Genomic DNA, 17692 nt, shown 5'->3' on the forward strand with positions numbered 1-17692 from the left:
TGTCAAATTTAATAAAATAAATTACCATATTAATTTATTTTAATTCTGTTTCAGAGAATCACACAATGCTCAGTCACAGGAAAGCATTCCAACTTGGTTTGTACCAAATACACATTAGTCTTGTAAAACCATATGTACTATTCATAATATCTAGTTTTCTGGCAAGTCAAAAAATGCCTGCTACGTTCCAGTCCAATCAGGGTGAGCTACTCCAACCACAACATTTTCAGACCCTCTTAGCACCATATTCTATTCGCTGTTACTGCTGTTCCCACTATGGCCATCACATCCACTTCCCAGTTCATAATTTGTAGGCTTCTGCTTCTTGCTATCCTACATCAATCATATTAAGTTATACTTTCTGATAATCTTTGTTAAGCATCAGGCATATGACCTTGTATATTATTGGATAGAGGGAGAAATTTCTTTATGATTATCTGAAAATTATGAATTTCTAACCATATGGAAGAGTAATTTTGCTAATAAGTAATGTACTCCTCTGTGCTAGCACTGTACACTTGTTTCAGCAAAAATACTTCACTAAATAGTGAAGTATTTGAATTATCAAGAGATACATATTGTTAGGTACTTCAGATATGATTAAATGTGAAGGATGAAAGCTAGTTATTGATATGTCCATTGAAGAAAACCAGGATTAAGATTAATTAGTAGCAAACATGCCAAGGATTGTCTATGAATGTATATGTTCAAATGTGATGTTTGGCTGCTCAGACTGAAGATATTGGCTTAGTCCTGATTGGCATGTTTGCTGGCTGATTATGATGGCAAGCAAATTGTGGAAGACACAATATATAAAATATTTTACCAGTCATGCTTACTATATTTTACTGAGTAGCTAAGATGGTCAAAATGGGTTTTAAGAAATCCATGCATCCATCCAGCCATCCATACATCCTCATCCCCCTTTTTCCAATTTTACACATGGGGCCACAGTGCCATATCAACCATGACAATCATCTAGGCCAGTGTTCACACTGCTGGGTTGCTTGCCCTGCTGCTGAACTATTTGTGATAAATGCAAAGTTTATAGGCCCTTTTATCTGCTTTTGGTAATGCTGATGGGTAGATAAGGTCATGTTTTGGTAAATGTAGGTGCAAAATACTGACTGGTGAACTGTGTTAATACAAAGTACAAGTGTGTCCATTATAGAAGAATATATGATTAGATGTCATGTATTAAAAAGAACATTGACCATTTGGTTGAGTAGTAAAAGAACCAATATGTATATCAAGTTCAGATAGATGGTTTTGATAATAGGAGGACACTAGAAGTGAATAGTGATTTATATAATATAATCCGGACAATACTCCTGCACTTAAAAATATTATCACCCCCTATAACAATCCTAGACCGCTTCGATCCTCTAACAAACTACTAATATAGACTAGCAAAATTAATAACACAGCCGGTGATTCTCTCTTTGCAAACTCTGTAAGTAGATCCTGGAACTCTCTTCCAGCTGATATTACCTTACTTTCCACCTTAGGTCAATTTAAAACTAGACTCAAACAACATTTGTCACTTAACTGGCTATGTCAATGTATCAAGCCAGGATAACTCGAATGTGTAAAAATCTGTTAACCAGTTTACTGTGTAATTTAATTTAATCCTGACTTGTGCTCAGGACTAACTGTAACCTGTGGAACTTGTTTAACTTGCTTACTTATGTAATCTCTGTAAATAGTCTGTTTGTAATATGTAATGCTGGTATTATGTAATGCTGTATCTGCTTACCCTTGGAGCTTTTCTCCCCGGGCCTCCGCTAAAAATGGACATGCATCCAGTCGGACTATCCCGGTCAACAAATGTAAAATAAATAAATAAAATAAATAAATAATGTAAGATAAGAAGACGTAAAAAAGAAAGACACTACTTCAGGAGTACAGGAGTTTTCAGTATTAAGTTGTCATAAGTCAATGGAGAAGGTTATCTGTTTACTGACAGTATGTAACATCTCCTTCAAAATATATCAATGTCATCTTTAGGTGGTTCTTTTCCCTATGTAAAATGTCGGTGATCCGTGGTTTCGCATAGTTCATCTTTCAGAGAAGTTGTCTCGGGATTTAGTGTTTCAGGTAAGTGTAACTTTAATAAAGAGAATGAGACCCTATATATATATATATATATATATATATATATATATATATATATATATATATTTATTTATTTATTTATTTATATACAGTGGATATAAAAAGTGTACACACCCCTGTTAAAATACCAGGTTTTTGTGATATAAAAAAATGAGACCACAATAAGCAAGAGTCACTCTTGCACAAAGCCACCTCCTCTCAACTCTATTATACTCTATCAAAAAATAACTCAGATAGGCAATCATTCCTTGAACTGTGCAATAAAGCCAAAAAGCATATAAAATTAGACAAATCCCTCTACTATAAATCCACCCTAAACTCTACCAACCACAACCCTAAGCAATTCTGGTCCACTATTAACAATATCCTCCACCCAGAGAAGGTTGATACCCCCCAGCCATCCATTCCCCCCACCTCCAGCAGTATTGGTGAATCCTTCAACAAACACTTCACTGAAACTATAACATCTCCAAACAAGCAACACTTCCCTACAACAGCCCCCCCAACTCCTAACCCTAAACCTCCCACTCCTCTTTTCTTCTTCACCTCAATACCTACCTCCAACATAAAAAGACTATTGTCAAAACTTAAACCCACCAAATTCACAGCTGACAGCCTCCCCTCTGAATACTTGAAAAGTGCTTCTGATACACTAGCCTACCCAGCTTCATTTCTAATCAACCGTTATATAACAGAAGGCTATGTTCCCTTGATATGGAAAATATCTCTCCAAGATACTTGAAAACACCCAGGTCTCCAACTACCTCCTAGCTAATAATCTCCTCTCCAAAACCCAACATGGTTTCAGGCCATATCACAGCACTACCTCTGCTCTGCTCTCCTTCACCAACACTATACGTCATCACAAAAACAATGGCCTCTTCTCTACTGCAGTATTTCTAGATCTCTCAAAGGCCTTTGACATGGTATCTCATGAGCTACTACTCAATACTCTCCCCAGCCTCTCCTACTCACAACCAGCCTGCAATTGGTTCCACAGCTATCTACACAGATGCCAGCAATCGGTAGTCTGGGACAATAACACATCACCTCGCCTCCCAGTTACTCTCGGAGTTCCCCAAGGGTCTATCCTTGGCCCTCTGCTATTCTCACTTTTTACTAACAACCTACATACTGCCACCACACAAGCATCTCTTATACAGTATGCAGACGACTCTATTCTCATCTGCTGTGTCACCACTCTACCAGAACTACAACAAATCACACAAGAATTATTCTCTTCTGCAGAAAGCTGGCTATCCAATGCTCAGCTCCTACACAACCCAAGTAAGAATTTTTTTTTCTCTTGTTCCAACCTTCCAAAGCCAACCAAAACTCTCCCCACTTCAACATTCTTGCCAAAGACAATACCATCATCTCTCCATCAGAACACACACACATCTCTCACAATAAAAAAGTTCACAAGAAACTTGGTGCGTTATATCAAAGCCGCCAATTCCTAACCAAGGCAGCTAGAATCTCCATAGCCAATTCCCAGCTAATCTCCACCCTACTCTATGCATCCCCCATAATTACCAAACTTAGACAGACAGACCTACACAAGCTGGATGCTTGTTACAACAAAATTGCTAAATTTGCCACTGGAACCTCCTACCGCAACCATCACTGTATCTCCCTTAAAGAACTAAACTGGCTAGAACTCCCACAACTCCTTCACTTTAATCAACTCACCCTCGCTCATAAACTTATTAACCACCCCCTTAACATCCCTTCCTTTCAAACCCTTCTCCAACCCTATCACCCCACTAGGCCCCTAAGATCAAGCAACAAAAATCAACTCACTGTTATCAAACCCAAAAACTCAGCAGGAGAAGCCATATTTTCATGTACCATATCTAAACTTTGGAACAATCTTCCACCCTCTATAACTACTCTACCTTCCAGCAGCCTTTTCAAGACTACCCTCAAATTCCACTTAAATTTGCACTGGCTTTGTCCTCGTTCTAATCCAGACTAACACCCCCACCCTTACCTCCCCCCACCTAGACTCTTAACCCAACTATACTACCGTCGCTACTAACCACAGTCAGAAATAGCTAGTTGTCTTTACATACTTTAACATCTTGTCTGACAATATTGTTACTAATATTATAAATGACAAGAAACTATCTTAACTTGCAACATTTTCTGTATATACTGTTGATAATCAATATCTTGTTATTGTATTAAAGCCAACAACCTGTAATGTTGTTTACTATTGCTGCAACTTTGTATCTCTATCATGTACATGATGTGGAGCTTTTCTCCCCGGGCATCTGCTGAAAAAGGACCTGCATCCAGTCGGAATTTCCCAGTAAACAAATGTAAATAAATACATTATACACTGCACCAATCTTTACCCAAATCGGACAACGTGACCTAGACAAACTAGAAACATGCTACAATAAAATAGCCAAGTTTGCTACTAACTCAACCTATAGAACCCATCACTGTACTGCACTAAAAGAACTAAAATGGCTTCAGCTACCACAGCTACTTAACTATCACCAGCTGGGCACAGCCTACAATATCCTCAAATAACCTGAAAAAAACCCTCATTATCCAACCTTCTTACTGTCTATACTGCAAACCGGTACTTAAGATCTAGTGAAAAATCTCTCCTCTCCATCACTAAGGCTAACAATAAGGCAGGGAAAGTGCTCTACTCCCACATTGTTGCCAGAAAATGGAACTGTCTTCCCCTATCTGCATCCACTGCCCCCTCCACATCTATATTCAAAAACTCCCTCAAATCACATCTTCTTAGTACCTGATTATGCCCTTGTATCACATAACCCTACCCACACTGCTATTAACTCCCCAAAGTCCTCTCTGATCACATGCTGGATCTCTGATCCCCTGTAGGCTTGGTCATCTGAAAGGGTGCTTTTAACTGTAGAATCTTACTTGATATATTTTCTTATCTTACCAATGTATAACTGACATTGTCTTTTCACCTATGTTTTATATCTTCTTTTACCTGGAGTGTTTTATTAATTTCTTGATATATTACTATGCATAGCACACTTGATGAAACCTGTTTTGTGTATTATGCTGGATGTACTGTATTTGTATAACTTGATGCTTTTCTCCCCGGGCCTCTGCTGAAACTGGACCTGGTCCATTCAGAATTTCCCAGTTAAATGTAAAATAAATAAAATAAATCATTTCAAAACTTTTCCTACCTTAATTTGACCTATAACCTGTAGAATTCAGTTGAAAAACAAACAAATCTGTTAGGGGAAAAAATATAAAAAATAAAAAATGTACAATAAGCTGGTTGCATAAGTGTGCACACCCTTTTGATTTAATTACAGTATTCAGTCTTCTTGGGTAGGAGTCTATTAGCATGGCACATCATGACTTGGCAATATTTGCCCACTCTTCCTTGCAAAAGTGCTCCAAATCTGTCAGATTGCGAGGGCATCTCTTGTGCACAGCCCTCTTCAGGTCACCCCACAGATTTTCTATTCGATTAAGGTCTGGGCTCTAGCTGGGCCATTTTAAAAACTTAAATTTTCTTCTGGTGAAGCCATTCTTTTGTTGATTTGGATGTATGCTTGTGGTTATTGTCATGTTGAAAGGTGAAATTCCTCTTCATCTTCAGCTTTCTAGCAGATGCCTGAAGGTTTTGGGCAAAACGTGACTGTTTTTTTGAACTGTTCATAATTCCTTCCACCTTGACTAAAGCCCCAGTTCCAGCTGAAGAAAAGCAACCCCAAAGTATGATACTGCCACCATCATGCTTTACCGTGGGGATGGTGTTCTTTTGGTGATGCGAATTGTTGTTTTTGCACCAAACGTACCTTTTGGAATTGTGGCCAGAAAGTTCAGTCTTGGTCTCGTCAGACCATAACACATTTTCCCACATGCTTTTGGGAGACATGATGTATTGTTTTGCAAATTTTAGCTGAATGTGGATGTTTCTCTGTGTAACAAAAGGCTTCCATCTTGCAACCCTACCCCACAAGCCAGACACATGGAGAAGATGGGAGATTGTTGTCACATGTAGTATACAACCAGTTTTGCCAGGAATTCCTGCAGCTCCTTCAGTGTTGCTGTAGGTCTCTTGGCAGCCTCTCTGGCCAGTTTTTGTCTTGTCTTTTAATCAATTTTGGAGGGATATCCAGTTCTTTGTGACGTCACTGTTGTCCCACATTTTCTCCACTTTTTGATGACTGTTTTCACTGTGTTCCATGGTATATCCAATGCTGTGGAATTTTTTTGTATCCTTCTCCTGACTGATACCTTTCAACAATGAGATCCCTTTGATGCTTTGTAAGCACTCTGTGAACCATGGCTTTTGCTGTAGCAGGCAACTGAGTAAATGTCAGGAAAATCCTACTAGGACAGCTGAACATTATTTGGGGTTGATCAGAGTCTCTTTAATTGATGGCAGGTGTGTACCCAAGAAGACTGAATGCTGTAATTAAATCAAAAGGTGCTTCAACAAAGTATTAGTTTAAGGGTGTGCACACTTATGCAACCAGCTTATTGTACATTTTTTATATTTTATATTTTTCTCCTAACAGATTTGTTTGTTTTTCAATTGATTTGTACAGGTTATAGGTCACATTAAAGGTGGGAAAAGTTTTGAAATGATTTATTGTGGTCTCATTTTTTATATCACAAAAACCTGGCATTTTAACAGGGGTGTGTATACTTTTTATATCCATTGTGTGTGTGTGTGTGTGTGTGTGTGTGTGTGTGTGTGTGTGTGTGTGTGTGTGTGTGTGTGTATATATATATATATATATATATATATATATATATATATATATATAAATATATATTTCTTATGGTCGAAGTTTTGAAACTTCGGAATTTCAATAAAAATAGAAAAAAAAGCAAAAAAATCTTTTTTTTTTTTTAAGTTTTTGCTGCACCACCCACACCCCCTGCTAATTAAATATACCAACTCGGAGATCACAGTACAGTCAGGAAAACAGTAAATATACTGTTCCATGCTGTATGGCGATCTCCATTTAAACAGTTCGAAGTTTCAAACTTGAATCTTATGGTCTCGACTATAAGAAATTCAACATTTTGAAAGTTCAAAATTTAGAATAGACCCATATATACATTGTGTGAATACCGTGACCACTGTCAACAGCCTGTGCGATCCTCTCAAAGACATTAACAAGATTTAATAGACAGGATCTCTTGATGAAACCATACTGTTTGAGGTCTAGTCTAATAAGAGCTTTTATATCATACTTGATGAGGTCACTTATGATAAGCTACATATCTTTGCAGATCAGGCTCATTTGGCTGATGAGTCTATAATTTTCAAGGTCTGTGATGGGGCCATCTTTGTTGAAGGCATTACCAGTGCAGTGCACCATAAATCAAGAACAAATACTATGGCAAAGCTTAAGTTAATTGATTTGATGAGAGGTTCAGCAAGGGCATGTTTGGCGGTGTTTATTAAACATGCAGGTATGTTGTCAGACGTCACGGAGTAAGTAGTTTTGGTCATTGATAGCACCATCATGTTTCTTGGTGATAATAGGGAGTATAAGGGATTCTGGGACATGTGGAGTTTGGATAGATATTTGGGAGTGGTGACGTTTGCACTAACTTTGTTTGCTAGTATATTGGTCGTGTCTATTGGATCAGAGTTGGTGGTCCTGTTTAGGGTAATATTTGAACATCATTGTATATTATTCCTTAATATCCTAATGTAGCTGCAGAAGGACTGAAATTATCATTAGCTTCAGAAACTGTCCTAAGTTCATGGATCTAGCCTATGTTCATGTGTTGTTCATAGGTTCATAGGTAGGTACTAGGCTATCGGCCCAAGGGTCTACATAAGCCTAGCCAACAAGGTTCCCTGGCTTACGCCACCCAAGAAAGTTATTTTCCTGTGCCACTATTGAGCAGAGACACAGAAGTGATCCCCGGGGTGTATTTCCTATTTCCCATCCACTCATCAAGATTTTTCTTGAAGAGTGCTAATGAAGAACTTTGCTTGACATAGATGGGTAGCCTGTTCCAGAGTATGGGAAGTCTCTGGGACAGGAATCTACCCCTCCAGCATGTCCTGTTTATTGTGGTGACAAGGTTTAGGTCCCTAGAGCATGTAGCTTGGAGGGATTGGGATTTCTTTAGGTGTAGCATGTCCAACACCTCTGGGTTTGACATAGCTTTATATGTTAGGCAGAGATCACCTCAGAGTAGGTGATATGCTATGGAGTAGAGCTGTAGTTTTTTGAGATGGTCAGTGTAGGGCATTTGTTTGAGGCCAGTACTCTTCTCTGTGAGGTACTTCTGTGGCCTTTCCAGCTGCTGCAGATGTCTTGTGAAGTACATTCCAAAAGGGGCATTGTACTCTATAATGGGTCTAATGAGTGTCGAGTAGAGGGGAAAAATGACCTCTTTTTTCCTGGATGAGAACCCTTTTATGATGAGCTGTGCCAAATAGAAGGACTTCCTGACTACTGTGGCAATGAGACTATCAAAGGAGAGACTACAGTCCACCTGGGTCCCGAAGTCTCTTATCGCACATTCGGTGTTAAGTAGATTGCTGCCTATGTGCTAGTTCATGGGTACACAATTTTTACCAAAGGGGATGACAATGCACTTTTTGGCATTGATCTCGAGGCCATGGCTCTGACACCAGGCATCTGTCTCAGCGAGGCCCTTCTGTAGGATGTCCACATCATTTGGGGTCTTGACTATGGCACCTAGTTTGCAGTCATCTGTGAACATCGTTATCCAGAGGCCTTCTGTGTTAGCCTGTACTTCAGAGAAGTAGATACCAAACAGGATAGGTCCCAGTACTGAACCCTGTGGCACTCCACTTGTCACTGGTTTGAGGTCAGATTTGGAGTCTGCAACTTTTACAGTGTGGGTTCTGTCAGTGAGCCAGTTGGCAACTCATCTTGTGATGTAGGGATTTATACCTAGTTTAGTAAGTTTAGTTATAATTCCAGAATGGGGGATGGTGTCGAAAGCCTTGGCGAGGTCAAGATAGGCTGTGTGAACCACCTTACCCTCATCTACAGCTTTGGTGACTGCCTCAAAGAAGTCGATCAGGTTCAGGAGGCATGATTTGCCTTTCAGAAACCCGAACTGGATGGGATCCAGAGTTTGAAGGTTACCAATGTCTTTGTTTATGAGTTCCATGATGATACGTTCCATGGCCTTGCAGACCAGGCTTATCGGGCTAATAGGGCGATAGTTCCCGGGATCAGTGGTGGCTCCCCCTTTGTGGAGTGGTATAACTGTTGCTGTGCACTATTCAGTGGGCACAAAGCCTGATACGAGGCTATTATTGAACATGGTACTTAGGTGGGGAGCCAGTTCGTTCTGTACTTCATGTAAAACGCAGCCTGGGATGTTGTCCGGTCCCATGGATGCTGTGTTTTTGGCTTTAGAGAGTGCAGCTTTTACCTGTGTAGTTGTGATTACAGGGACTCTGCATTCTTCATGTATAGATGCGGGCTCTTTATGGGATAAGGAGGGGGCAAAGTTAGCACTGAACCTATATGCCAGGATGTTGGCAATATCAGTTGGTTCTATAATTTTCGTGCCGTTGTGCTGTAACTCAGAGCAGATCTGGGTGTTGCCAGTTAACAGATAACAGTTGTGGAATTTTTCTCTATGAGACTCCCTGAAAATGAACATTTCTCTCTTAAGCACTCAGGTCAGCAAATGTAAATAAATTAATAAATAATGAAATAAACAAACAAAATAGTCCAGTTAGTGGTCAGAATGGTGCCTTAGCTGTCCAGAGTGACAAACGGAGATGGTGGTCACACCTCAGAGAAATTTGAAACAGATTATATAATGTTCAGCTGGCTGAATCTGTTGCTATGCATTTGCAAAGGTGCAGTCCAAGAAATGAACTTCAAGAATCTGGTGAGCATGATTAAGAAAAACTGTACTTTTAAACTGCTCAGCTACCTTGCTGGAAAACAGGTGCTGGTACTGTATTACTGTTCTGTTTATCTTATTCATTCTTTCTCTCTGCTTTCACCCAGTTCAGAGTCTTCAGAAAGCTAGACCATAATCCTGAATGAGGAACCAGCTAATCACAGGATACATGAATCTATTATGGACACATAGCACACAGACCTATGGGAAATTTGAAGGATTGTCACTTCCCTAAAGAATGTCATTAGGATGTAGAAGGAAACTGAATCACCCAGACAAAGAACTTGTTGGCAGAGGGGAAGGCACACAGTAACCACCCCATGTGAGGCACAGCCAAGCACTGTATGGCATCAATAGAAACCTGAGAAGATGTCACTATGTTATCCCTGTTTTTTATTATATTTGCTTAGACTTCTGTGCAGTCACAAAAGAATAAAAGCACAATGAATGGCAGGATGGCAGAGAGAGTGAGGCTTCAACACCAAAATTAGCAGAGGAACAGTGATACCACTATAGCGGAGGAGGAAGAGGCTATGAAGCTGAAGGGTACACATAATGTATGTGCATGTACCTGTGTGTGCGTGCGTGCATGTGTCTGTGTGCATGCACAAATATGTATGTATAGAGAAAGAGAAAGGTGCACATATGTGTGTGTGTGTGTTTGTACATGTGTGTAGATGCATATATATATATATATATATATATATATATATATATTTGTGTGTGTGTGTGTGTGTGTATGTATTTCATGTGTATAAAAGCAATGCAAATACTGGGAAGTGCAGGAAACACATAACCTTCCCATGATGTTCTGAGCATGGATCTAGGTCTACCCTTCAGCTTCACATTCTACTCCCCTACAGTGGTATTGCTCTTACTCTGCATGCATGCTCACACACACACACACACACACACACACATACATTGCACCAGCTAGTATAAAGGGAAATGTTCAATTAAACTGCCAAGAGTTATGTGCAATTAAAGTAAAGCACTGCCTCATTTATTTTTGCCCTTTAGAAAAACTTCTTGAATGTTTCCTTGAAATCATGATGTGTAGCTTGTTGAAGTGGTCACATTTTCTTTAAATAACAGCACCAAGAGTTTAGTGGCACAGTATTGCATTATGGATGGTTGCCATCATTTGCAGTATGGAAACATAAGGAAGAACACTAAACACTTTCATGTAAGTAATAGTTAATGTTCATTTTATGGGGATTCAGTCATACTTGTAAAATTGGCGCTTCAACAATAATTCTGTGAATTCAAAAGGGAGTTCCATTTCATGAATGTTTTGGCAAGTAAGAGACAGTATATAAAAGTTTTAGGGTCACTGTGTTAAGCCCCCTACTTGGGGATATATACAGTAAAGGTTTTTCTTTTCTTTTAAAGACATACCTGTTTGACAGTTTTTAACTCCTGGTCTTCAGAGGGCTTTTATTTAATCAATGTTTACAAACTGCAAAAATGTGGTAACACTGAAAAAATATGCAAAGCTGATATTATTTTAATAATAGTTGTCTTTATTAATGATATTCTGCCACAAGGTAAATGTGTCTCTTAAGGCATAGCTCTTTTTTGTAATAACTGAGCAACTGAAATAATATGAATTTTTAGAAATAATTCAATAAATGTAAATGCTCATGTTTCCCTGACCAATACCAACTGAGTAATACTGAAGTTTTCTCATTGAAAAAGACATATTGTTTTAGTAAGTTAGAGAATTTAAATCTTTAAGTTATTGGGTGTTGTGAAACCACTTTATATAGGAATGTAATTATATTGTTTTTGTCTTTTTTTGCAGGAGGTGGACCTAAATCAGCTGCTGCAGCAACAGATACTACAAAAGAGCTCAAAGGTATGAAAAATAAATACTAATTTCATTATAACTGTCCAGCTGCATCATATTGATGAGATTGGATTGGCTTAGGAGCTCAGGAACCTGGGGTCAGTCAGTCAGCACAAATATCCATACCTGATGACCAATCAATTAGCCAGGACAACGTCAGTATCTGATGGCCAGTCAGTTAGCCAGAACAGAGGTTAGTGCCCGATGGACAATCAGCACAGAGGTCAGTACCTGATTGCAGATTAGTTAGCCAGCAATAAATTCAGTGTCTGTTGGCCTGTCAGCCAGCACAGAGGTCAGTACCTGATGGCCAATTAGTTAGCCAAATTAGAAGTCAGTATCTGATGGCCAGTCTGTTGCCTATCTAAAAAGATGATAAAGGAGACCATCTGAAGCTCAGCTCCATTTGGCTTAGTACAGGAAATGATTCAATGGCCTGAAAGTTCCATATTAATCTTACATTTTGTAACATGCCTAATATGGTAAGCTCTGTTTATGTTACTGAACAAAGTCCACTGAAATCAGCGCTACCTGCATTTGCAGTTGTAGGACTGCAGCTCCCTTTCACAGTATTCATACTGATAAGAAGTACAGTACAACATGTCAGATTTATTGCATTTCATCATTTTACAAGCTGAAATTTTGAATGAGACAAGTTAAAAGTACCCAAAGGACAGCCATTTGTATTGAATAATGCTTCATTTCATGGTTAATTATGCTTTATGAGTCTAGAGGAATATCATTGTGTAATCTTGTTGTAGCCTCACTGAAAAACTATTTCATTAGTATGAGAGTAGTGACAAATAAAAGCTGATATACTGAAAGCCAAGGCAAACAAGCAGCAAAATAGTTTTGCAAGAGAAGATTAATGGCTGAAAATAATTTCTGTAAAATATGTTAAATACTGATAATAAAGGACTTTATCATGAGGTCAACATAATTATAATTGTACAACAATAAAATAAAAATCAATGTGGTAGAAAAAACTGAAACAGTAAAAACATAAATAAACATAACTGCAACCATACACATTAGAAAAAAAAAACTAAGACAGTAAAATATGTAAGAATAATTACACAACACTGGATTAAAAATGGACATGTTAGAAAATAAATGCTGAAAAAGTAAAAGCATATTGTAAGCAATGAAAGGAGAATTCTTTCACATGTAAGCGTGCACAAGAGCATGATTCACAAGCGTTATTGTACTCAACAGGGTGCTTCAGTAATGATGTACAAGGAAATCAGATTTCATAATGTTTTGTACTGACTGCTTCTCTAGGCTTGTACATCAACACTATTAAATGTGTTGTTGCACTGAAAACAGAAAAGGCATATAGCAGTATTTTCAGTTATTATTAATGTAATGACAGCACCTGAGTAGCTTCAGTCACTATCTTACACATAATGTCCCAATCTTTCCTGGCCCATTTTTTTTCAGTGAGTAAAATAATCTCCACATAATATATTGATTCACAGTTTAAAATAAAGCAGTCCACTTTACTTTTCTCTTTTATAACATATTCAGCATCTACAAAGAAACATTAAATGCCCTCCACATCAACATTTTAAGTTCAAGATAGTCCCAAACAGAATAAAAGTTCATGTACTCAATTCAGTCACTGTGGGATAATCTGAGCAACAGCAAAGCCGAATTCACCCCTGGTCTGTGGTGTTGTCTTTTTGTAGTCTGTATATGTATCAATATACACCCCAGCCTATCTCCAAAAATCAGGACCAGGTTTCCAATACCCTATTGCTCTCTCTTTCTCTTTAGCAAGGGCTACTCTCTCTGAACATCACTAATGTTTGACTCACAACAGCTCAGAAGCATTTTCATACTTAAATTGTACCTTATCATTACAAAACTAACCTCTGCTTTGTGCTGTTGTCTCTTCAGTCTATATACTTTTTATTATGGGCTTAAATGTGCATCTCTCTCATAATTAAGCTCTAGTGTCCAAAATAACTTGAGACTACTCTTTTTTTCTCAACTTTTTTTTTATTTTTTAATAAACAAATACATAATAAATACATTATGAATGATATAATGAATTCTTATGATGAATGAACCAAGTGAACTATGTACAATATATACAGAAGCCTGAAAACATAATGTTAAAGATAAAGCTCCAAAATTGTTCTCATTTCCCAATGTCATTCTTAATTATTAGTTATACAATTATTTTTATATGAATCACTAAGATAAATCACTTTGATTCAAGGATTCTTGATTAATAAGTTAGGTTGAATTCTTTATTTTTTAACTCTTTAAGTGCAGGTTTGTTTAAAACTGAAGAAACTCTTCAAAAGTTGGAGAAGTAGATATTTTCCATTTCTTAGTAATGGCATGTCCTTGCTACCACAAGGATGGACCAAAGCATAGTTAATATTTGAGTCTTTTTATCATTTACATTTAATATTAAAAATTTCATTAAAGAAAATTTATCAGTAAATAAAGCTTGCTTAAAATCCTCTATCTTAGTCCAGAAAAAAACTCAAAGATGAACATTTATAGAATACATGAATCCAATCTGCTTTGCATTCCTGTAAATACCTCCAACATAAAAGGGTACTATTTCCATTCATTTTGTCAATTCTATTTGGGGTGAAAAAAGCTCTGTGTAAAATTTCCAAGGAAAAATATACCCGTATTGTGACCAAGAAGTCTGTCTAACAGATGATAGCAACTGAGTCTTATTATATGAACTAGTTGAGATGCATGTCCTAAAGTAATATGATTCCAAAATGTTAGATTTAAATTTATTTTGTATTCTATAATAATGTTATAATGTTTTGAAATTATATTATTATCTTGTTGTTCTGATATGTAGTTTCATATATTAAATAAAAAAACATAGGTTCTTATTTAAAATATGAATTGGAGATGGCTATACAAAGATTATTTGAGTGAATGTCCAAATTGTATAATAATAAACAGTCTTGTAGACTTAAATTAAATTCTGTAATAAGTTGTTGGATACCTTTAGACTTTAAATATTTAGTACATTGATACCAACAAGCAAACTCCTTGGATTCCCAAAATTCCACTGTATGTGATTATTAATTTTATTGAAAAAAAGTTTGTAATACTGAAAAGAATAGGAGTTCAAACCATATTTTCATGTGAATATTAGAAAATAAAATCATATTCTTAAAAGGTTTTAGTATAAGATTTAGTAATTCCAAATCTGTAGGATAAAAAAAGCTTTTTATTGTATTTGATTACAAGATAATGCCAAAAAATTATTTGAATTAGATGGAATATACTTACATAAAGTATTATTCTTGTTATCAAGAATAGTTAAATGCAAAGTTTTCCAATTTGAGTTATAGTTAAGATCAATCCAGTTTAGTATACTTTTAAATATTGAAGCTTTTACATAAGCATTGATATCTGGAAAATGAATTCCCTCTAAATTCCAAGGTCTTATATGATGCAAGAGAGCTATTCTAGATTTGTGAGGAAACTGAAGAAAATTTAAGAGGAGATTATTTATTTCCTTAATGTGATGCTTATTAGGAAAAAGAGACAAGGCTTGAATTATTTATAATATCTTGGAGAAAAGAATAATTTTTATTAATTGAAGTCTATCTTCAAATGAAATGAATTTAATCAATTTGGAAATAATATTTTTTATTAATTCTATAATATTATCATAATTAACATTTCTTATTTCATCTAATGACAGGAGTAATTTGATGCCTAGATATTCTATTGGAACCACCTCAGTGACAATGATGTGATTTAAAAAAGTTGTAGATTTCTTCTTTTTATTTCTTATTACAAATTTAGATTTAGTTTGATTAAACTAAAGTCCAGAAATAGATTGAAACATTTCTAATGTCGACTCTAGTTCAAGAAGAGTTGTTTCTGAATTGGAAAGTGTTGATAAAATATTAGCAAATAACATGATTTTAGAAGAATAAGTAATATAGATTGCTATATCTTTAATGTTTTGATGTCTAATTAAGTTGGCAAAAACTTCAATCACTAATGCAAGTAAAATTGGAGAAAGGCGACAACCTTGTTTGGTGCCTTAAGATAAAGAAATATGTTCAGAAATAAAAGGGCCTGTTTTTACATATCCTAGATTGCCTTTATAAATATTTTTAAAGGTGAGATAAAATTTATGGGAAAATCAAACAATTCTAGAATTATAAATAAATAATCCCAGTTTAAAGAATCAAAGGCTTTTTCAATATCAAGACTAACTATTAGGGCATCATTTTTATTCATATTTAAGAAATCTATATTAGTTAGAATTCATCTAATGTTATCATGTGTTTGTCTTTGATATATGAAACCTAATTGATCCAAATGAATTAATTGTGCTATGGATTATTTTATTCTGTTAGTAGTAATAGACATGAAGATCTTATAATCATTATTTAAAAGTGAAATAAGCCTCTAGGATGAACACATTTGTGTACATTTATTATCTTTTACTATTGGTGTTATTAGAGGATATTTCCATGAGGGAGGAATCTTTTCATTAGACTGTATTTCAATAAGTGTTTTATGAAAGAAGAATAAAATATTAGAAGGAAAGAGTGTATATATATATATATATATATATATATATATATATATATATATATATATATATATATTTCCAAACGTACCCTATATTTTCCTGGAGCTTTATTAGATTTTATTTTTTTTTAATTTTGTCTACAATATCATCATAGGTAATGTCTTTGTTTAAATTGACTTTCAAATTTGATGGCATTTTCTTAATATTAAGATTATCAAAGCTAAGGTTAAAGTAGATGTTTGTATATTAGTATTAGTATTTAAAGTACTGTGATAAAATCTAAAGGCATCAAGGATCTCTGCTATGTCAGTGATATTTGTTTTGGTTCTTTCATTCCTGATATCCAAAATATTATTGTATTTTGATTGAATCTTGACTCTTCTGGAAAGATTGTGCATGTGTTTAGGAGATAATGAGTATGAGTTCAGCTTTAATCTTTCTAATGCTAGGTTTGTTTTATGTGTTAAAATATTGAGATATTTTTATTTAAAGTTTCTGTTTCTTGTATATTAATTTCATTATTTTTAATGTCTTTAGATCTGGCTATAAGAAGTTGATTTTGAATGTCTTGAAGTTCTGAATCCCATTCTTTAATTTTATTTTGTACCATGTTACAATTTTCCCAAAAATATAAGCTTTCAGTGAATCCCAAATCATAATATCTATATTTGTTGTATGATTAATTTCCAAAACTGAATTTAATTTTGAAATCATTGAAGGTTTACATTATTTAAGTTTAGTTATATAGACAGGAATTGTTGTTGTTAGAGCTAACCTTTTAGTATTGATTTGAAAGTTTAGAAGGAGAGCATGGTGATCAGAAAAAAGACATGGAGTTATAGTAAAAGTGATATTTTGGAGATTAAGTCATGTGAGATTAGTATTCTATCTACTCTGGTCTGTGTGCTATACCTATAATCTTGATGAGAGAATGGCAGTGAATTAGAGTCTCTCATATTAAAGGTGTCCTTTATAATTCATATGTTAGTAGTTCATAGTTCATATTAAGAGACTATCCATTTTGTTAATGCTTTAGCTGTACAGGTTAATTTTAATTTCCTTTTGTTACTAGTACCAGAATCTTCTAATATGCAGTTAAAATACCCACCTATAATTAAACTATCTTTATATTTATCTATTATTTTATCTAGGAGACTCTTAGCAAGATTTGAACCCATACCCAAAAATTAATAAAAAATAACTGAAGTCCACAATATGTTATTGAATTTAAAGGTTATAAAAGTTAAAAGGCCTTCTTGATCTTCATATTTGTATATAATTTTGGGAGAAACTGTGAAATTTCTCCATAATAT

The 17692-nt window shown here is 35.6% G+C and overlaps 1 protein-coding gene across 1 annotated transcript in view; it reads left to right on the plus strand.

Moving 5' to 3' along the window:
• The window catches only part of LOC122803768 (1-phosphatidylinositol 4,5-bisphosphate phosphodiesterase beta-2-like), an 805974-nt gene extending 794103 nt beyond the window's left edge, over window positions 1-11871 (plus strand). Inside the window, exon 21 of the mRNA XM_044073456.1 lies at window positions 11798-11871. Within this exon, the coding sequence (XP_043929391.1) occupies window positions 11798-11871 (74 nt within the window). The remainder of the gene's footprint in view (window positions 1-11797) is intronic.
• The last annotated feature ends 5821 nt before the right edge of the window (window positions 11872-17692 follow it).

This window comes from Protopterus annectens, chromosome 6.part0 (assembly GCF_019279795.1).
Source record: "Protopterus annectens isolate FY-2018-M chromosome 6.part0, PAN1.0, whole genome shotgun sequence".
Lineage (NCBI taxonomy): Eukaryota > Metazoa > Chordata > Ceratodontiformes > Protopteridae > Protopterus > Protopterus annectens.